Raw genomic sequence first — 22,541 nt, 5'->3', positions numbered from 1 at the left:
GTCAAGAACAGGAGGACACAGTAGCAGCTGTAAGCTAAGGGGAAGTAGGGAAGAAACTGCAACTCATAATGCATTCTGTGGACTGGAGATTCTATGCACTTTCCTTTGCTCATGACTGTACCTGAAGTCCCAGAGCTGCCACTAAAGAATTTAGACTTCTGAGGAGAAATGAATGCAAAGCCAAAAAAGAGCTAAAAAAAGGGTGCATGAAGACTAAGAATTACCTTGATGAATGGAAGAAGTTATCTCAAATCGGAACTGCAGCTGGCCACTGACATGATCTGTAGGAAGCCTGCGACCAAGAGTGTAGCTTACAACCCTGTCCCTGAAAGAAAACAAATACTGTCACAATAGACTATAACCTACCAAATGTCTACTGTCCATAGATAAAGCTGCTGTGTCCTACAAAAATACATAATGAGTTTCAGAGTCTATTCAACCCAGCCATGAAGGCATGTTGACTTGCATACAAAAGAACAAATGGCAGAGAAGGAGAGGACAATGTCTTCAATTACAATGGAAAAGCTGAGTCAGTGATTCAGACAGGTTTTTGAGATACACAAGCACATATGTATATATAGAGAGGGAATGGTGGAAATGGAACTTCTGCAGCATGTGCATGGAAATATCAACACGGGAAGCAAACAACTCCCACTTCAGCTGTTGTAACAAGACTTCCTTGGTGATCTGATCATATCTACCCTTATGCAGAATCTCACATTTCTGTATTTCTTTTCCTTCAATATCTGCATAAAATTCACTTTTCCTGTACTTTCTTTCAAAATTCTGTATAGATCAGTCCCCACTTACCACCTTCTCTTTTTAAGCTGGTTGAACAACTACTCTTCATCTCTTTCCACCCCTCTTACCTCTATGAAGCTGAAATATCAGGAGAACACCTTCCTGACAAAGTTGATCAATGATTCCATTCTGTCCTTGTGCAGGTCCCTCCCTTTGCCACACTTCATCCACCCCTCAGAACAGAATGAAACTACAGAAGAGATTAACTTCCCAGTTGCCCAAAATGAGGCTGAATCAATGTTTGCAAAGCATTTAAGTGCAGAGGGTTCACTGAATAGTAATATTTATATATCTTTTAAAGAAACATAGTCCCCAGTTGGGCCCAATATATTTACTAGGGCATTTTAACATGCACTGGAAATCACATAAATGAGATGATCTCAAGATTTATGTATAATCTTTCTAATTTGTGGGTTCTCATTGAGCTTGACTGAGATTTAAAAGCCACTGTGGTATTAAAACTAAGCTAGATCTAGGTACAGGCTGGAGGCACTGCTCTTGGCAAAGTATGTACTTAGATAGACAGTGTTTTCCATAAGGAAGTAAAATAGGAAGATATAATCAGATGATGATGACAAATCTTTCCACATTGAGGGAAGTCAATGATATCTGTTACAAAGCTCTACTTTCCCCAAGCTGTTCTGTTCCATCTGGTTTCTAAAAAGCCACTCTATCTCCCCTGCTTGAGAAACATAGATGTAGCTTAGTCCCTTCTGGTAGATTCAGCTGTCAATATCACAGCCAGTTTCTGAACCAGCTGTTCAAAAACACTTCCAACAAGCCCAGCATCATGCTGTTCAGCTGAACTGAGATCCAATTTTCAGAAATGCCTTCCTGGCAACTGAATGATCTATGCTCTCTTCAGTAGCTTCCTCTTTCTCTCCCTGCTCCTGAAAGTCTAAACCTTAAAGTTCAGAGCAAACATTTTGGCTTTGTCAGCATGCTATCCATCCATCTCAAGTTGGAGTATGCTACTTTTGCTGTGCACACCCTCCCTGGACATTCTTATAATAGGGAAGCAGGGCAGGGATGCTAATCTGAGCTGGATATTCCTTTGCAGTAGGGGAGAGTCAGAAAGACTCAGTTACAACGTATATTTCTACAGTATTTCCACTGTCTAAAGGGAGGAGGAACAGATCAGGCAAGATTCTAGTCCAGAGTTAATTCTCTGAAACATGAAAATAGCCTGTCGATAGCACTAAAACAATGTTTAAATTGAAAATATTGCACTCTCCAGATTCATGGCCCGGATACACACAAAACCCTTCCAAAATGCCAGTTCTCATATTTCAAAATGTAACAGATAAGGTTATAGAGAGAAATCACTGGTTGGCCCATAGTCCTATACATTCTAATAAAGACTAACATCATTCATCAGGCAACTCTCAGTTTAATAATGCCCATACAACAACACTATATAACCTTAATGACATATCACCAGGAACTTCAAATTGGCAGCACACTCCTTAAACAGCTCAAAGTACAAGCAGCAAAGTTACCCTATGGCATGTCTTTCCAAGAGACGCTGAACTGGCATAGAGAGTTTTCCCAGGAAACGCTTGATGATTGGTCGGCTCTTTGCAAATTTGTCTTTAACTTCTATTTCCAGGACATCCGTGGGCAGTGAGACAAAGCTGAATTGCTGCAATAAAAGAAGAGTAAAGAACATGAAGCTGGTGGCTGAGCCACAACATACTGCTGCATGTGATCAGCCTGTGGGATTCTCTGGCTTTTTCACAGGACAGAAACGGGCCTTGGAATCCAAGGCATAGGCCTGTAAATAAAAATACCTTGTGCTCAAAGCAATCAACTGAAAACATCCTATAGGTACTGTGTAACACTGCAGAATCAGGCTTGGAGAATGAAAGAATTTCTCATATTGATGTCATATTAGTAAGCAAAGGCTTGTCTATGGTAAGAAAAGTATATCTATGGGATCTAATGAACTCTGCCCTAGCAGTAGTTATTGATCTAAATGCAATTGGCCAGATGATCTTTTATCCTTTTTTCCACACAAGTTCTAAATACTTTAAATAGCTGCACGTAAGTACAACAGAACTGGAAGCATGGAGAGGTTTAGTCAGCATGTTCCTCCTCTAGACTGGCTATTTGTGACAACTCAGCTGTGCAGCACACCTCAGCTAGCGAGTAGTGGGGAACTAATGAAGTGAACAACAGCTGATCACAGTTTTTAGATATATACTGAAATCTCTCCCACTCTCATCTCTGTCCTAATTTAGAAGGGAACAGTCTGAAAACATTGTTTATCTGTATATCAATTTCCTGATGTGGTTCACAATATGATCCCACACAGCTAAACCAGAAAGTAAGCCATGGCACAGGCTACCAGAGAAGACAGGAATGGCAACATCAAAAACTGGTGCTGTCACTAGATGCTTTGAAACCTGTCAACACCACCTCAGCTGGTCTGGTTTTAAGAAAATCTATTTTAACTTACATGTAATGTTTCAGCAAGCCTTAAGAGAATGTGTGTACACAAACCTCATGAAGAAACAAGGAGGGTGGTATTTTAAGTTATAATTGCAAGGAATTCCACATGTATGGATTCCAAGCGTAGGAGCATTACAGCAACTGGAGATATAGGGATGTCCCCATAGGGAAAGCAAAGCTTGTTAGAGATAACAGTAAAAAGGAAATATATTAGTTGCTTATCCTTGCTTGCTCCTAGATTGCCTAAATTCAGTACAGACCATGAGCTAGTGACATGACTCACTGAATGCTTTTATCCAAACAGATCTGTTACCATGAGGACATTAAAGAAAAAGAAAGACCTCTCTCCTATGGCATGCAAAAGTAGGATATCTGTGAGACAGCTGTTTGTCTAGCTCAAAAGTCAGTGTTGAACTGGAAACTGACTTCTGTACTAAGTGAACACTGAGACAGGTGAAAGGGTTTTCTAGCTTTCCCACTGCCAGAAATAGTCTTCACAATGCAATAATGCTCTGGATTATTGAGGCCTGGAGTTATGCCCTAAATTGTCGTTATCCAATTTTCAGAAATGCTGAGTTTGAACAGCTTCACGTTCAACTAAAATGAGCAGCATAAATAGGTCCTGCAAATAAATAAACAAATAAATAAACAATCTGAGAAATACAATTCAAATAACCTCCAAAGCACTATTTTCTTCTCATTTTCTACACCTCTGCAGCATACTGCTGTGTCTAAACCCTACAAAAGAAGGAACATTATTTTCACATGTATATTGAACACTACCTTATTAAAATAAACTATATTACCATAACAGTATGGGTATCTTGGGTAACTGCCCATTCATGACACATACAAGGAAAGCAGAAGATATTCATTTAACTAAATGAGGTTACTTTAATGTAATGTAATTTGTCATTTAATGAATTTTCCATTATACTGTTGTTGACATCTATTATTGTAAAATGATTTCTGTGAGATAGAGCATGCTCACACACACAGCTAGAGACTGAGCTGTCCATAAGTGGAAACAAAAGTTAAGTTAATGAACTGTACTTTCCTCTATTACTGATATCTTGTCTTGTGGTACAACTCTTGAAGTAAATCAGAACTTGCATGCACATTTGTTTTTAGTACCAGATGGAACCAAGTCTGGTGGCTCCCTTTTTGCACAAGAAACACACTGACATTTTCCAGAGCACTTGTCAACACCCAAGCTGAGGGGACGCATGGAATACACTGTGTTGGAATCAGCCAGAGGAAATCATTGTTTCCTCAGAAAGCTGTGCCTCTTAGGCATACAAATACAGTGATATTTCATATAATCTGTAAAATCTAACACTGTTCTAAATTGACCTGCCAACCATGCTGCACTTGGGGATATACAAGACTGGCCTGGGACCAGCTTCTGGTCCATGATCACAGTTCCCAAGCATTTCCTCTAAAACAATGTTCTGACACTTTCAAGCTGTGTATTGAAAGCAAAATTAAGACCTGAGATGCCCTGTGGCAGAACTCAAAGGATTTACAACTAATGTAGTTTGAGATTGAAAATGAACTCAGATAAATGGGTTTGGAGACAGTAAGATTGTTATAATTTTACATAATTTGGTTTTCCATTACCTGAACACTTGCTCCCACTGATTCCATACAGTTTAGTTCATAATGGACAGCACTGTCCAGAGGCAGTCCCTGAGTGTGGATGCCCCATGCTTAGGCCATTCACCCTGAAGAGCCTCAAGTAATCCTCGGTTTAGAGAGCACACTGGCCACTTGTCCTTTGAAAAATGAAACCCAGCAGAACAACTAGGTTTTAGAAATCAAAAACTGATAAATTTGTTTTCAAAAGTCACCAACTACTTTCAAAACTATTCAAGTTATTGTGAGATTTTAAGATCAGACTGTCCTCTTAGGAGGTGGAACCAAATCACTATCAAACCCTATTTTCTTCCTCTTCACTTTCTTTTCTGAGAAGTGACAGTCCCTATACCTTAGCCATAAAATGTTGCTGCTTTTACACTGTTCAGTGCTTGGTGTTCATGCGTCTGGAAGAAAAAAAAAAAAGTATTTCATTATGTGGGCGAATTTCTGAGTGAAACAGAAGACCTTGTTAGACAGGGCATGGAAAAAGCTAAAGTACTGTTCTTTGCCTCAGTCTTTACCACCAAGGTATGACCAACTTTTAGGAATCCTGAGTCCCAGAGGCCAGGAGGAAAAGCTGACACAAGGAATATGTACCCTTGGTGGAAGAGGATCAGGGAATTCTTAAGCAAGCTGGGCATACTTATGTCCATGGCCCTGAAGGGATGTCCACATGTGATGAGGGAGTTGGATGATGTCACTGTGAGGCTACTCTCACTAATCTTTTATCAATTATGGCAACTGAGAGAAATGCATGAAAACTAGAGGAAGTCAAATGTCACTTCTATCTTATGGAAGGGCAACAAGGAGGAGCTGGAAAATTATAGTTGAATCACCTAATCTGGAAACTGTTTCTAGGCACATAAAGGACAAGAAGATCATCAGTAGTCATCAGTATGAATTCCCTGGTTATCCTGATAAACTTACAGGAGCAGCTTGGCAGACCAGCGGAGAACAGTGGATATTGTCTACTTGGACTTCAGTAAGGTCTTTGACAGTGTCTCCCATAAGATCCTCATATGCTGATAAATTGGGTGGATGATAGACAGTGAGGTGAATTGAAAACTGGCTGAACAGCTGGGTCCAGAGGATGGTGACCAGTGGCACAAAGTTTAGATGGAGGACAGGAACTAGCAGAGTACCCACTGGATCAACATTGAGTCCAGTCCTGTTTAGCATCTTCGTTGACAATATGGACAATGAGGGCGAGCATATCCTCAGCAAATTTGCAGACAATAGGACACTGGGAGGAATAGCTTACTCAACAGAGGGTCATGTTTCCATCCAGAGGGACACTGACAGGTTGGTAAAATGGGCTAAAAGAAACCTCATGCAGTTCAACAAGGAGAAGTGCAAAGTCCTGCACCTGGGGAAGAACAATGCCAGGCACCAGAACATACTGAGGCCACCCAGTTGGAGAACAGCTGAGAAAAGGACTTAGGGGTTCTGGTAGACACCAAGTTGAACATGAGATAGCAATGGTATCCTGGGCTGCATTAGGCAAAATATTGCCAGCAGGTCAAGGTGGGGAATCCCTCCTCTCAACTCAGCACTGGGGAGAACACACTTGGAGTAATGTGTCCAGCTGTGGGCTCCTCAGTATAAAACAGGTATGAACATACTGGAGAGAGTCCAACAAAGGGCTACAAAGATGATTAAGGGACCCAAGCATCTCTCCCATGAGGAAAGACTGAGAGATCTGGGACAGTCCAGCCTAGATGACCTAGCTGGATCAGATGGCCTCCAGAGGTCCCTTCCAATCTCAACACTACTATGATCATGTATTTTTGTACCAGCTCTGAAAACAAAATTGGAAAGATTATCTTCCCCATTCAAGTACAGAACTGGTAAGACACAATTACATTTTGGTTAACAGATTTGAAACAAAATCTTGTTCAAAGCACATGGAAGTAACAGGGAAGGGAAAGGTTGATGTTAATAAAGACTTTTTAAGAGTCTCATAGGATGGCAGAAAATGACCTCTTCCAGTAACATTAGGAAGCAGTTTACCCAAATAAAATCAAACAACATCTATATTGTGGAGAGAACAAGGATGTTGCTAGCATAAGCAGGGGTAAAATGAGAAAGGCTAAAGCCCACCATGAACTCAACCTGGCCACTGTTGTAAATGACAACAAAAAACAGTTTTTACAAACATATTAACAGTAAAAGGAAGGCCAAGGAGAATCTCCATCCTTCACTGGATAAAGTGGGGAACATGACCATTGGGGATAAGGAAAAGGCTGAGATTCTCAATACCTTCTTTACATCTGTCTTTAATAGTCAGACTAGCTATCCTCAGGGTTCCCAGCCTCCTGACCTGGAAATCTGGGTGGGAGCAAAATAAACCCCCCATGATTCCGGTGGAAACAGAGACCTTCTACTCCACCTGGACTGTCACAAGTCATAGAATCATAGAACCACAAAGGTTGGAAAAGACCCACAGGATCATCCAGTCCAACCATTCACTCATCACCAATGGTTCTCACTAAACCATGTCCCTCAACACAATGTCCAAACATTCCTTGAACACCTCCGGGGTCGGTAACTCCCCCACCTCTCTAGGCAGCCCATTCCAGTGCCCGACCACCCTTTCAGAGTAGTAGTACTTCCTAACGTTCAGTCTGAACCTTCCCTGGCGCAGTTTAAAGCCATTCCCTCTATTCCTATCACTAGTTACATGAGAGAAGATGCCAACCCCCAGCTCACTACAACCTCCCTTCAGGTAGTTAGAGAGAGCAACAAGGTCTCCCCTGAGCCTCCTCTTCTCCAGACTAAACAATCCCAGCTCCTTCAGCCGCTCCTCTTAAGGCCTGTGCTCCAGACCCCTCACCAGCTTTGTTGCCCTCCTCTGGACACGCTCCAGGGCCTCAAATGTCTTTCTTACAGTGAGGGGCCCAAAACTGGACACAGTACTCAAGGTGCAGCCTCACCAGTGCTGAGTACAGGGGGACAATTACTTCCCTGTTCCTGCTGGCAACACTACTTCTGATACAAGCCAGGATGCCATTGGCCTTCTTGGCCACCTGGGAACACTGCTGGCTCATGTTCAGTCTAGCATCAATCAATATCCCCAGGTCTATTTCCTCTACACAATCTTCCAGCCACTGCCCCAAGCCTGTAGCATTGCCTGGGGTTGTTGTGGCTAAAGTGCAGGACCCAGCCTTTGGTCTTGTTGAACCTCATGCCACTGGCTTCAGCCCAGCTATCCAGCCTGTCCAGATCCCTCTGTAGGGCCTCGCTACCCTCAGGCAGATCAACACTTCCAGTCACCTGCAGGTGTCACCTGCAAACTTACTGAGGGTGCACTCAATGCCCTCATCCAGGTCATCAATAAAGATATTAAACAGGACAGGCCCCAGCACTGACCCCTGGGGAACACCACTCGTGACCAATCACCATATGGATTTAACTCCATTCACCACCACTCTCTGGGCCCGGCCCTCCAGCCAGCTCCTTATCCAGCCAAGAGTGTACCTGTCCAAGCCATGGGCTGCCAGCTTCTGCAGCAGAATACTGTGGGAGAGTGTCAAAGGCTTTGCTGAAGTCTAGGTAGACTACATCAACAGTGTTTCCCTTATCCACCAGACAGGTCACTAGATCATAGAAGGAGATCAGGTTGGTCAAACAGGACCTGACTTTCATGAACCCATGTTGGCTAGGCCTGGTCCCCCAGCTGTCCTGCACATGCCACATGATCTCCCTCAAGGCAATCTGCTCCATAAAGACAATCTGCTCCATAAAGTCCATGGGGTCAGGTGGGACTTCAGCAAAACCTTTGAAATTATATCCCACAGCATTCTCTTGAAGAAGCTGGCAGCACATGGCTTCAACAGATACATTCTTTGTTGGGTACAAAACTGGCTGGATGGCCAGGCCCAGAGAGTGGTGGTGAATGGAATAAAATCCATCTGGCGACCAGTCATGAGTGGTGCTCCCCAGAGGTCAGTACTGGGGCCCATCCTGTTTAATATCATTATTGATGATTTGGATGAGGGAATTGAGTGCACTCTCAGTAAGTCTGCAGATGACACCAAGCTGGGGGGAAGTGGTCCAGCAGGACCAGGGAGGTGATTGTCCCCCTGTACTCAGCTTTGGTGTGGCTGCATCTTGAATACTGTGTTCAGTTTTGGGCCCCTCACTACAAGAAAGACATTGAGGCCCTGGAGTGTGTCCAGAGAAGGGCAATGAAGGCTGGTGGAGGATCATAAGACTAAAGTCTTATGAGGAGTGGCTAAGGGAACTGGGACTGTTTAATCTGGAGAAGAAGAGGTTCAGGGCAGATGTTATAGGTCTCTGCAACTTCCTAAAAGGAGGCTGTGGCGAGGTGGGAGTCAGCCTCTTCTCCCATGAAACTAGCAATAGGACTGGAGGGAATGGCCTCAAGTGGCACCAGTGGAGCTTCAGGTTGGATATAAGGAATAATTTCTTCTCTGAAAGAGTGGTTAGGCATTGGAAAAGATTGCCCAGGGATGTGGTGGAGTCAATGTCCCTGAAGGTGTTTAAGGAAAGGGTAGATGTAGTACTTCAGGATATGGTTTAGTGGGCAATATTGGTGGTAGGTAGATGGTTGGTCTAGGTGATCTTAGAGTTCTTTTCCAACCTTAATAATTCTATGATTCTCTGGTTCTTTCCTAGGACGTTCTGGCATCCCTCTGAAATTTTATTCCTAGAAAAAAACAGATTTGCTCTAGAAAGGCAAGCAGATTGTCTCTTTTCTTTCCCCATTTGCAACTTCTTCCACAGGCATCTGTCAGTACCAGTACTGTTACAGTCTGAAGATCCAGTGATTATTTTTTATGTCTTACACATAAGATACTTGTTCCTACAAGTTTGATGATGAGCCAGTTGGAAAGGACGGACAGACCCTGTTAATCCCCAACTATAATAAATGCTGCACCGCTACAGCACACATTATTAGACATTGGAGAACCTGTACAAGGCACTGTTTTAAAAATGCCCCAGTACAAGAAAAAGCTTTAACTAATATTTCCTCTGGCACCAAAAATCAAAAAGTTGTAAATAAATATATCCATAGGAATACAGTGAAGGGAGAGGGAAGCAAAAGTGACCTAATGGAGAGACCCACATTAATATACGAACTCTTCTTGGGCTTAACAAACAGTATCGTCAGTTCTGGCTTTGGCAAGCAGTAAACCATTAGGATACTCCTATAATTTACACAGCAACTCCTGTACTGACGTGTATTCCTGTATTCACACTAAAAGAGATGCAAATCAGAATCAAAGATACTCTGGATTAGTTGACAAACTCAAATTCTCATGCAATCTCAATGACCTAAACATAGATCTGAATCTACACTGATATCTTTATGTTGGAGTAAGACCTGAAGGGAAGACTCAGTGAGCAAGCTGCTTTTAGGTGCTAAGGTTTTTTGTTGTTGTTGTTTGTTTGTTTGTTTTTTCAAAGATTTTTGTTTTTTCAATGATTTTACATATGAAGATAATTCATCTCCTTGACATGAATAGATCTTGTGGGAGTTTTGTGTATGATTTATATATGGTGAAAACTGAAGACACATTCCAAAAGCTGACCAGACGGAATATATCTGTAACCATTCATAAGACAGTAGAAACATTTCCAGAGCCTGAGAATAGTTTACATAGAAAGCAAATTGATGATGACGATTAATTCCCATGTTTTCTTTTCAAAAATATTATTTGCATGCCTGAATATGGATAGATCGTAGTGATGAGCTCTCAAAAACTATCAAGAAAGTTGCTAAAATGAAAAGAATAAGTCTACTAGTACTGATTAGAAAAGTTAAATGCAAGTGAAGTGCTAAGAACAGTCAGTATATTCACTGGTGAAAGGTAGGTAAATTAATACATAGGTGACACAGAGCATTAGGCTCTTGACTTGGAGTTGAATACATGATACAATTAAACAGAATATATTTGTGATACCCATCATGTCACAGGGACAATATATGCAGAAATAAATCTTCAAAGGCTGCAAATTACTTTTGATGGGTGAAGACAGATTTAATCATTCAGATGAATATTTCATTAGTGGCTTTTTCATTTCATATACTCTAGTGAAACAATTTCATGCTCTAGGTACTCACCACTCTCTATCTGTATCATTCTGCTCCCCATTCAAAAATCTCCAGTGCCTATCACTTCTGTCCCACACAATGCTTCTCATATGAGCAACTGGATAAGTTTGAGAATTCTAGTTTCTTAAACTTACTACAGTACTTCTCAATGACAACACAAAATATTGTGGTATCACTAGCACGGGGTATCGAGCACCACTGCTCCTGAAAGGTAAGAAACCCTACAAATATTCCTATTTGCCCTGGGATTCAGCAGTGACCACAGTGTCAGAACCTGTGTGGTACCCTATTCTGGCATGGCACAGTGTTTCTTTTCCTACAATAAAAAGGGTGGACTTAGATTTCATAGCATCTGTGCTGGACTTATGCTTAGGTACAAAGGCCTTCCTGTCTCTGCAGCTGATTTTTTTGTATTTGCCAAAAGGAGAGGGAGAAAGGTTATCTAAGTTAAACAAAAAAAAATATTGAAGTTCAATCAGTGTCATACTCCTGTTGTTCTTTTCACGTTGAACTTCTGATGGAATGCATTACATGAAGCATTGGTAGGATTGTCAGAGTCTAGATCTGGGCCCTAAATCTGATCAAAATCAGATGAAATCCAATCCACATACAGTTTAAAATCATACAGTTGTTTCAAAAAGAGTTAAAGCATCTTGAATCAGTGGCTCAGCACTCCGACAGCCTATTACATTAATACCACCTTGACAATCTTGCAACCAGCACCCAGACCCCCTGCTTCTATCCCTGTTGACTGCAGTACAGAATGCCCCTCTCCCCAGACCACCTCCTCTAGCATTTGGGTTAAGTACTTAATTTGCAAATCCACTGTCAGAATTTGTCAGCCAGGCTGACCACTGCTGGATCCTGGTGGTGACTATCCCTGCTTTACGCAATTCTTGCCTTTCTATCTTTTCTATCGCCCACCTTCCCTTCCCCATCACCCTAAATCCTCCGTCCTCCCCTTCCCCATCTTCCTGATTAAGATCTGCAATGAACTGGTCGGACCAACATTTGAACCATTGTTTCCTAATCTCATGCCAGGTATACATACATCAAAGAACCTCCTCTCCCTCCGATAAATTGGAGCGAGACAGATGTGAGCACAGTGAGGTGGTGGGTGGTACATTTCAGCAGAGGTGACAGTGGGTCATCTCTGCTGGTGCAGGTTTTTACAAATGCAGCATGTGGGCTTTTGTTCACCACTGGCAAAAATGCATTGCTCATGTTGGTGACAATGTTGAAAAATAGGGTTACTTTTGGAGCAACCTCTATATATAAATGGGCATTAGGTGACTCTGATTTCAAAATGTATCAGATACAAACAAGCGCTACTGAAGTCAAATGGGTGACACAGAATCATAGAATGGCTTGGGTTAGAAGAGACCTTAAGGATCATCTAGTTCTAACCTCCCTGCCGTGAGGAATGTCACCAGCCAATAGATCAGGATGCCCAGGGCCCTGTCCAACCTGGCCTTGAATGCCTCCAGGGATGGGGCATCCATAACATTCTTGGGCAACCTGTTTCAGTATCTCACCACCCTCTGAGTAAAAAAAAAAATCCTCCTAACATCTAATCTAAATCTCCTCTCTTTTAGTTGAACACAACTCCTCCTTGTCCTACTACTATTTGCTCATGTAAAAAGTCAGTCTCCTACCTTTTTATAAGCTGTCTTTGGTACTGGAAGGCTGCACTGAGGTCTCCCCAGATCCCTCTCTTCTCCAGACTAAAATGTTGGGCAACTCCTGACCTTGGTGATATCAGCACACATGGATAAGAAGCAGAGTAGCCACAGCCATTTTCATTGTCTACAATGAAAGACAATTTCATTGTAGTGTGAATTTTTTGCTTCTGGATAGCAAAGATACCTTCCATACTGTGGTTTCTTCCCAGTAGAATAAGTTTAAAAATACAAAGTGCAAGCTATAAATTACTCTGGGAGGTCCCTCCTGAAGCTAGGCTATGCTGCAGCTGGAAAAGCAAAGCCAAAGAGGTTGTGGGGCAACGACCCTACGAGCCACTAAGTAGGTCAGCAACACAACAACCTGGTTGGCTTCTGATCCCTGCTCTTTGTGTTGTTTCTGTTTTTATCCACTTGCCAACTAAAATATATCCACACCATCACACCTGTAGCTGACATCTTTTAATGAGTGAGAACTTTTCTCCCCTCAGTTGTCTACAACCTGTAATGAATGGCACAGCAATAGTCTTGATAGGTTAGGGGTACCTCCTGCCTGTGCCTGATCAATGAGTATCTGATGTGATAGAACTGGTCCAATCTGACACTTAGGACCAGACATGGGGAAAAGGCTGAGATAGGTGCTATGGTCAGTGCCAAGAGGAAACCAAGAATCTTATTATCAATATACTAAATACAGTCACAGAGCCATGCATTGCCTACTACTGTAGACAGTCATTGGCAGTTGTTTTGTCTTGTGCCAACCAATTGCTAGAAGTGGGATGGGGCTACTACAGGCAAGAGAGCATCCCAAACAGGTTGTATGGATACACCTGACATGTTTTAGAGCATAGCAGAGTTGAAGTACATAGATGCAAGCTGTCCAGTGTCAGCTGCTTTTCAGAACCTCATCTATGTTGTTTAACAGTACAGATCTATGTTTTTTAACAGTACAGATAATGTTAAAGAATGCACAACATTGAAAGTAGAGCCAGGAGTATGAAAATAAGCTAGACCGTTAAATATGCATGAAAATAAGCTAAACCATTAAATATGAATCAGCAGTAAGTTCTCTGTATAAAGGGAACTTGTTTTTATTTTCTACAGTTGCTTTCTTCTCATCACCGACTGTACAGAGACTGTGGCACAATCAGTAGCTAGTCTGGACCTTTCCTTGAATATTTACTAGCTTTAGTAATTGCGCACTACAATATTCAGCACTTTGGCTTAGCAGAACCGGATATTATGCTTCCATATGGGAAAACATGGAAACATCACAGAAGGACTCCTCTCAACCACTGTAAGATACCACATGGTTTTTAACCTGCTTCACTGAAAAGTTCTCCTTGAAGGCTTTCACCTCACTTTCACTTGAGTATTGCTACAAGTGCCAAAATGTTACATACAACTTGACTCTTAGTAAGAAATTTCCATTTGGCTATGTCCTCCTGTATAAAGGACAATGAAACAGAGCAATAGAAGAATAGTTTTAATTCAGGGTCACTTGTGCTGAAAAGTATTTGAATAGCCTGTGAAATGAAGATCATTAACATTACATGACATTGATGAAATATTGCCTGAGGTATCACCGTGCTCTCAGAGTGTTCTTTTAATGCAGGTGGTTACTATGCAAATAGAACAACTTGATAAGTATCTGCGGTGGAATAGCAAAACAAATAATGAATATAAGTACGTAAATGAAACATCATCCTTTGCTTTGTAGAATTTTATTTTGATGATGAAGACCTACAGAATTAAGACAACAATTTTGTTTCTGTTTTTGCTCACGGGTAATCAAGAACATATACAAATGTAACAGTTTGTAGTTATTTCTTAAGTTTCATTTCCCTGTTAGAGAATTGTTCAAGTTTAGGAGCCAAAACTAATTAGATATGTTAAGAAAGAGAAAGAAACTGAAAAAGAGATCTTTTAGCTTCTGTTTACATGGCTATGACAGAGAACCTTAGGAAAGAATCACACTTCTGAAGTAATACATCACCCAAAGTATATTGGGGAAAAAAATAACTTGCGATGGAAGCAGTTAATGAAATAACTATGATTTCTCAAACATTTTCATTTCAAATGTTCATATCCACCAGTGTTATGAAAATAGTGGATGGAAAAATAGCTACCACCACAATTTAGCAGCTGTTTGTAGTTTTCCTTCTCTTGTCCCATAAAAGGATAAAATTGAAGAAGCCTAAGAACTTCTGTGCCAGATACGCCAATGTGGGTGTTCGTAACAAAGACTTCAGAGCAGCTGATATGTGTAGACTGCAACCCAAGTACAAGCAGTTAAACATTTCCACATCAGCCAAAGAAAATGATGGATAGTATGTTGAATGACATCTCTGCTGTTGTAGACTCCTTACGCACTAAAACGCTAACAACAGAAAGGGAGAAGCTACATGATTGCACACAATCAAGAAAACCAGAAGGAAAACAGAAAAGGTAGAAGTCAGCTGTTTGTTTTTCCTTCCCTACATCCATTATTAGGTCATTTAATTGTTTCTCCTTTTATTACTGACAAACTCTTTGGAAAAGAAATGTCAGCCCACAAATTCAGACGTATCTTATGACCCTTGACATTTAACCAGGGCCACATTCTTTCTCTGTGGTTATTTTATCCTCCAGTAGTGCAAAAAGACCTTGAAGTGAGAGCAAATTACTTTGGCTGGAAGTTGTTTTTGAAAAAAGAAGACTTTCAACCAGTACTGAGCACTTCTAAAAAGATAATTTTCAGTCTCCATCAGCACAGCTGATGTCCCTTTTCTAACGTGAACAGCTTGTGTCACCTCAGCAGTTTTGTCTGGCCAAGAGTGAACAGCAAGATCACAGGCACATTCTATGTTCTTTGAGTATCGATTTCTGGCATCCATGCTTTCTGTGAACTCCCATAATCACATGCATCATATGTGACACATAATGCAACAAGTTTCCTTTTTATGCCTGCTTACCTCTAAATTGGTGTCTTATGCACTTTACTGAAACATTTCTGCCAATGACTTCCAGTTCCAGCAACTCTGACCCGGGACCCCTCTGCCAGACACATCTGATGCTTAGGGCAGGAAAGAAGATACTGCTTGGTGGATGCCTCACAATAGGGCCTTCCACTTAAGCAAGTCCTGTAGAAGGCATTTTCTCTCAGACTAGCTTTCTCTCCTCCAGAACAAAGGTTCACCTGTAGCATAACTTGATGCGATACTTAATTTCCTGATCATCCTCCTCAATGGAGGAGTGTTCAGTGACAATTCTTTCATCTCCTTCCCCACTCTAACTTTCATGCCTATGCAGTTTGACCTAATTATCCCTAATCTACTCTGCAATTTACATTTTAATTTGAATAAATCTGTTTAGTGTACTTATTTACTTCTACTCTTTCCTGTAGTGAAGATATTGGTCTGAAAGAGAACATCAGAAAATCAAACTCTTAATGTCAGGTTCCTTTCATTCCAGAGAGAGTCCTTATTCTTTGCTGTCATTTTGGGTGTAATTTAAAAACAGCAGGGAGCAATTGAACTCTAAAATCTCATTAATGCCCATGAAGCCCTTCCAATAACAAGCAGCAGACTAGACAGCATTTCTTCAAGGTGACAGGCAAATGTGCCAAGGTTGATTTTAATTTATACTACCACTGACATTTTTCAAACACTTAGATACTTTTTATTTGCATGCTATTCTATTTTACTTTATATAATATTTCTTCTCTGAGTAAGAACACTATGATAATCTAGCAGCAATCTTTCACATTATCAGAATATATTTTTGAATTCTGGGTTATATTTGCCTTCCATAATTAACTTCATAAATGACATCCACAAAGAACAACCCATACTGAAAGTTTTAATTTATCATTCATAGCTATTAAAGCCTTTTGCACTGATAACAAACCATGAAACACGCCAAACCTGGTTAGATCAACAACTATTTAGATAAGGAAAAGCTTACAGACCAGAAAAAGCTTACAAAGAGAAAATAATCTATAGCCAAAGTTGTTTCCATGTTTTAAGAAAAGTCTTGGCTCAACACTTAAACTGCTTACCTCTCCTTGCCAGATTGGGTTAACTGTATTACACATGATCTTAGACCTTTTCTCCTGTCCATGATGAGGAAGTGCTGGGAAGATGCTGTGTTTCCCAGGCTGGATGGAAATCTTCAGATAAGGATCTGGATTGAAAAACATTCCTTTCTTCAGACCAAAAGCCTGGAAATCTGAAAGAAGTTAAATAAGGTAAAATAAACTGATTATTTTTTCACATTAGAGGCAATTCTCAGGAGAAAAAGACAGAAAATTGACGAAGAATTTAGATAGCGTGGTCAGAATAAAAAAACAAACAAACAAAAAACATGTAATATTTATTGTGAGGTAACATAAGGCCAAATCTTAATATTTAAAATTTATTATCTGATTAAACTGAAAATTTTACAGCCTGATTGTGTAATGTGGCTTCTAAATCAGTGCTTGTGAAACTAAATAAAACAATCTGAGCTAAGCAATTGCTCAGTCCAATTCCAAAACAAGCTCTGAAAAAGAGACCCATTCATTTTATGATGTAAACATAGCAATCACGATATTTCTCTTAAGTATCAATTTTCTACTTCTATGAAATGTAGCTTTTAGATTACATTTTTCTGCATGAGAAGCCATTTTACATTTTTTTTTTCCACTTTAAAATGTTTCCTTCCATGTATGGGTTAACTTTATCTGAACTAATTCAGGAAACCTCATGTTTGTATATAATGTCCAAGTTTTGAGTAGTTTTCAAGCTGCAGAACTCTCTGATATATGAGTTGTGCAGAGAAAATCTCCATGCACTTATTTCAACATTTACTTTTAGGATACTGAAGAAAGACACAAGTCCATTATGATTTTTTTTCTATGAAGTCAATGAAAAGCAAATCTGCAACTGTCATTAGTTTTGGTTCAGCTGCTATAAACTAAACCTTCTGGCCTCCATTTTTCCAGCTGCATCTCTAAGCTTTCCTCGGAAAACATAAAGCACTTGCTTTTATAAGTGATTTTAGTAGCTAGTTTCTTTCCCACAATTCTTTATATGGAGATCTTTCTCCTCTGTTTACAGCTTTACATAGGGCTAAAAGTACTGGCCTGCATTCCTGGTACTTTTTCCTCTCTTGCTGTGTGGAAGACGTACAAAGTATTATACAAAATGTATCAAAACAAGAACAAAAGTACAAAAGTATCCCAAAACTGCCTAGATGCATTCCTAAATATTCAATTTAAACATTTTTATTTTTTAGGCAGGTTTCCAAAACACTATCTTTTATAGTGCTTTAACTCTCTTTTAATTGATTAAACCAAAATCACCAAGTTATTCTAACAAGTCAACAGGAGACCATGTAAAGCACTCCCAGAAGATATCCTAGATGAACTGAGCTTTCCACACTAAGATCAGCATTTTTTTTTTTTAGATTCACCAAGGTGTATTTCACTTTCTTCACCTATGGCAATAGTGAACACAATAAAATGTGCAAACTAAAAAGTAAGTTGATTTTGATTGCATATTCCAGCATACAATTCATATAGCAGATCTTCAAAAGCTGTTGGTCCGGAAACTAACTGTATTAAAAAAATCTCATACTTCTGATGTTCTCTAATAAATAAAGAAAAAAAATAGGCGATATCATTACTAGCAGCCCATGTGAAAGTACTTTGCTGATACCATGTTATAGCAATATTTTTACACAAAGAAAAAGATCTGGTTCAAACTGATAAACCGGGTTTCTTCTCTAAGTGTGCAATCTCAAAGTTACCACTATGTATCTATCTATCAGCCCTGATGAAATCCTTTATGGCAAATGGTTTTGCTTTGAAAGTTGTACTGTTAGAAGTGCATTCCAGAAATAAAAACCAAGATTGCAAAAGCACTATGAATGACAAGGCCCAGCAGTGTAATAGTGTCAGAATGCTTACATATGAGAGAAGGAAAAGACCTCTTGGATCTTATTTTCTTTCCCTCTGATGTTTCCTCAAAAGATTCTAAAACTGAAATATTTATTGCTGTATATGTTTGAATTTTTTTTCCTTCAAAGAGCAGCCATTCTATCTTTCTGTACCACAGTGCAGACAGATATTGATAGATACATATATATTAGGTATCTTAAAAAACCCTCAGTATATTATGATAACCTATCACTCTCTTTTCATTTTTGGGAAATAAACCGTCATGAAGGTAAAGGTACTTCTAACCTTAATTAGTAATCTGATTTTTGTATTTGGATGAGAAAAATGTTTTAGCTAAGCACATGCGAAATTTTACCTGTGTGTATTATTTTCTTGCTTATATTGCATGCTACAGCAAATTATGTTAAAATGTCAGAAACTTCTATTTTTCATGTCCAGTGCACACAAGGATAGCAAAAGTAGCTTTCTCAGGTAGAGAAATAGCACTTAAATATCTCACCAAAAATTCTGAGCACCATGAAAATGAGCATCAAAAATCCAATAGCTCAGAATAAAGCTACATTGACACCTGTGTATATGCAGAAGAAATCAATTTAATTTGAAGTGGAACTGATGAATGCTGTAACTTGCTGTAGCTACAACACTCAGGTAAACTCGTACCACTTCTGTGTAACTGTGGGAGATCGTGAGGTCAGCTCGACCTCGTCCAATGTTGACTTGCTGATAATACAGCGTTGGGAAAGAGAAATGGATAGAATAAACAGGGATGTTTTGTAGCTAGGCATAAGATAAGCTCTCTGCTGTTTATGAAGACTTGTTATGGAACTTGCTTGCTTTCTAGCCAATGTATTGTTAGTGGAAATGTACTGACTAACGTGTTAGAGTATAAAAGGCTTGCTTGGGAAAGTAAGGGATATATACAGCAAAAAAGAAATCTTTGCATGAGAACCCTGTGTCATGTTGCTAACTTGCAACCTGTAACGTCTGATCAGAGGAACTCCATCTGTTCCACTTTCACAAATGAAAATATTTCTCTCTCCTCTGTATTGTCTTTAGCAAAGGTTCTGAAGATACTGATTATTTAGGGTTAACTGAATTCAAATCTTGGTAAATCCAGTAAATCCAGATGACTGAGATTTATCTTGCTCTACACTGAAGTTTTAGTGTATTTCTTGAAGACATGAGGAAATGTCTTCATAAGTCAACATAACTCACCCACACTTTTCAAAGGTGTATTTTTAGCCAGTTTACTAAAGAAGTTGTTGATATATCATATGCCAGTTTCCCATTTATTCATAAGTCACACTTTTGTGTAAAAAAGGTTATATACATCTATCAGTTTGATAATGTGAGGCCATCTCTCTTATGGAAGATGATAAGAGGAAGAAATCCAGGTGTACAGGCAGCAACTGCCAACTCTTTCACTGCTACAGTCTTTCAGTAAAAAAAGTATGTGCATCCTATGCCAGCTAGGCTCACTTCTCTATATACAAACGGCTTACACCAAGCGCTGCCTGCTGCTGCCCCGACGGAATTATCAATTTGTTCCAACTTCAGGGTTTCCCTTTCATATGTGCTGATTTCTGGCCATCTCGATGAGACTTAAGGAAGCTTTGCTCTAGGTCATTTGAAGGCATGTAGCTTCTGCCCCTAAGGAGGGCCATACACTTCCTTGTCTGCCCTGTAAAGACTCATTCTGTAAACCCATTTTTCAAGCACTTCCCAAACTTTCTGGCACTGGTGACTAGTTAGTGAGGAAGATTGTATCTTTGTGGCAATTTGGAAATCAGTGTGTGTTTAGTGGGAAAACATGCAACTAGATGGGGATGTTAATCAATTCACAGCTGGAATCTATTTGTGTTTACCAGGTCTGATTTTGTCTCAGTACAAGTGACTAAGCTTTCTGAAGGTCAGAGGAGAGAGTATGACAGTCACATTTTGTCATGCACAGCAAGGAGATTCTTTGATCATAATGTTCAGCGAAAGAATTGTGAGGATAGCATTTCAGCTCCTTACAGATGTAGTAAAGTACTGGACTAGATCCATGCCATAGAAAATAATAGAGAATAAGAGTGACAACCAGGGTATGGAAAGAGCTATTTTCTAAGTGAATTATGGCTAGCCTGAGTATCTGTCTGTTGGTAGGTGAGTTAATGAAGTTAGAAGTTGTTCTCCCCAAGAGAAGAGAAGCTTTTGTCGACAGCTGTAGAAGAGTTTTCCTAGAAAGTGCACACAAAAATATTTTGTGCAGTTTATAAACATATCCCAAGAGAACTAAGTCCACCTAGTCTCTTGATGGTGCATTTACTGAAGTAGACAGAGTTTAGCCAGCAGAAAGGTTAAAGACCAGCAAGTTATTATATATAATTATAATATTATAATATTAAATGAATTATTAATTATTAAATATATGATATTATAATAATATAATAATATACGAAAAATATATAATAATAACAGCTATTACCTTTAAGAAGCTGTTATTAATATTCTACTAGTTGGTAAACTCCATCCAACAAAAGACAAGTATTGAATTTTCATCATGTTTCCAAGCACCATTCAATTGATTGCCATTGCTGCTTTTCAGCTAGCTTTGTATATAATATATGTGAGAGAGATTATTAAAGCCCCAGCAATTCTATGGTCAACTCACTGAATTCACATTTTTCTTATTTTTCTTATTAGTGTACTAGCCTGTATGCTCAGAACTAGGAAGTGTTACTTATTGCTTATAAGTCAATTGACCCTCTGAGAAAATCAAGACATTTTGAGTTAGGCCAAACTTGTTCAGAACATATCTAAAAGCCTACCTAATGATTTTCTGCAAGGTTACCAGGACACATGAAATAACAAAGCATCACTAGAAAGACCATAGTCACAGAATCATAGAATTACAGAATGGCTTAGGTTGGAGGGGACATTAAGGATCATCTATTTCCAACCCCCTGACACAGGCGGGGTTGCCAACCACTAGATCGGGCTGCCCAGGGTCCCATCCAACCTGGCCTTGAATGCCTCCAGGGCTGGGGTATCCACAGCTTCTCTGTTCCCATGCCTCACCACCTTCTGAGTAAAAAATTTTATCCTAATATCTAATCTAAATCTCCCTTCATTTCATTTAAGACCGTTCCTTTTTGTCTTATCATTATCTGTCGGTGTAAAAAGTCAGCCTGCCTCCTGTTTATAAATTACCATTAAGTATTCTAAGGCTGAAATGAGGTCTCCTCAGAGGCTTCTCTTCACAAGATTGAGCAAGCCCAGCTCCCTCAGCCTTTCTTCAAAGGAGAGATGCTCCAGCCCTCTGATCATCCTTGTGGCCTTCCCTGGACCTGCTCCAACAGCTCCACATTTTTCTTGCGGTGGAAGCCACAGACATCACCACAAGAGCTGCTAGTTAGGTTGTCAATGGATAGGTCAAACAAATGTTTCCCTTCCAACTTTGTAAAATAAAGAGCTTTCAGTTCAGCTTATGTCATTCAGTAGCTGTACCTGACCAGGACTGGTAATTCAGTTGACTACCAATACAGTAAAGTAATTGTCAAAGTGCTAGCACATCAGTGTATCTTTTGTAGTGTGCTCTGTGTAGATTTTTGCCAAAACAAGTATCACCTCTCTCAGAGAGCATAAGTTCACATAATGAGCTGAGCTACGTAAGACATATAGGTAGCATCAGAAGAAGGAAAAATAAAACTCATCTTGCTCAAGATTCAGCTATAGGCATGGAATTACCTCCTCTCAGCAACGTGCTTTTAAAGGAAATTTTTTTAGCTACCAGTAGTGAATAACATTTCAACAGTAACAGTACAGCAATTTTGCACTGACTTGGGAATACCAGTTTAATTTATGCAGTAGTACATGATACTAGAATCTATAGTATGGAAAATGAGAACAGATTAAGCAGTATTGCAAGTAGTATAAAATTTCAATAAATCAAATATTAAGGAATTGTAAAAATCTAACAGTAATGTGCAGT

At 39.8% G+C, this 22,541-nt stretch overlaps 1 protein-coding gene across 5 annotated transcripts in view; it reads right to left on the bottom strand.

Annotated features, from left to right (window-relative positions):
* HECW1 (HECT, C2 and WW domain containing E3 ubiquitin protein ligase 1) overlaps window positions 1-22,541 on the bottom strand; it is a 236,734-nt gene that overhangs the window by 74,393 nt on the left and 139,800 nt on the right. For all 5 annotated transcript variants that reach the window (XM_046938349.1, XM_015281616.4, XM_015281615.4 and 2 more), the window contains 3 exons: window positions 16,688-16,857; window positions 2,301-2,443; window positions 225-325 (listed from right to left, as the gene is read on the bottom strand). In XM_046938349.1, the coding sequence (XP_046794305.1) occupies window positions 225-325; window positions 2,301-2,443; window positions 16,688-16,857 (414 nt within the window). The remainder of the gene's footprint in view (window positions 1-224; window positions 326-2,300; window positions 2,444-16,687; window positions 16,858-22,541) is intronic.

The sequence above is a fragment of the Gallus gallus genome, chromosome 2, assembly GCF_016699485.2.
Source record: "Gallus gallus isolate bGalGal1 chromosome 2, bGalGal1.mat.broiler.GRCg7b, whole genome shotgun sequence".
Lineage (NCBI taxonomy): Eukaryota > Metazoa > Chordata > Aves > Galliformes > Phasianidae > Gallus > Gallus gallus.
Note: the sequence above shows the minus strand (reverse complement) of the source record. Positions and strands in the feature narration are given on the sequence as shown.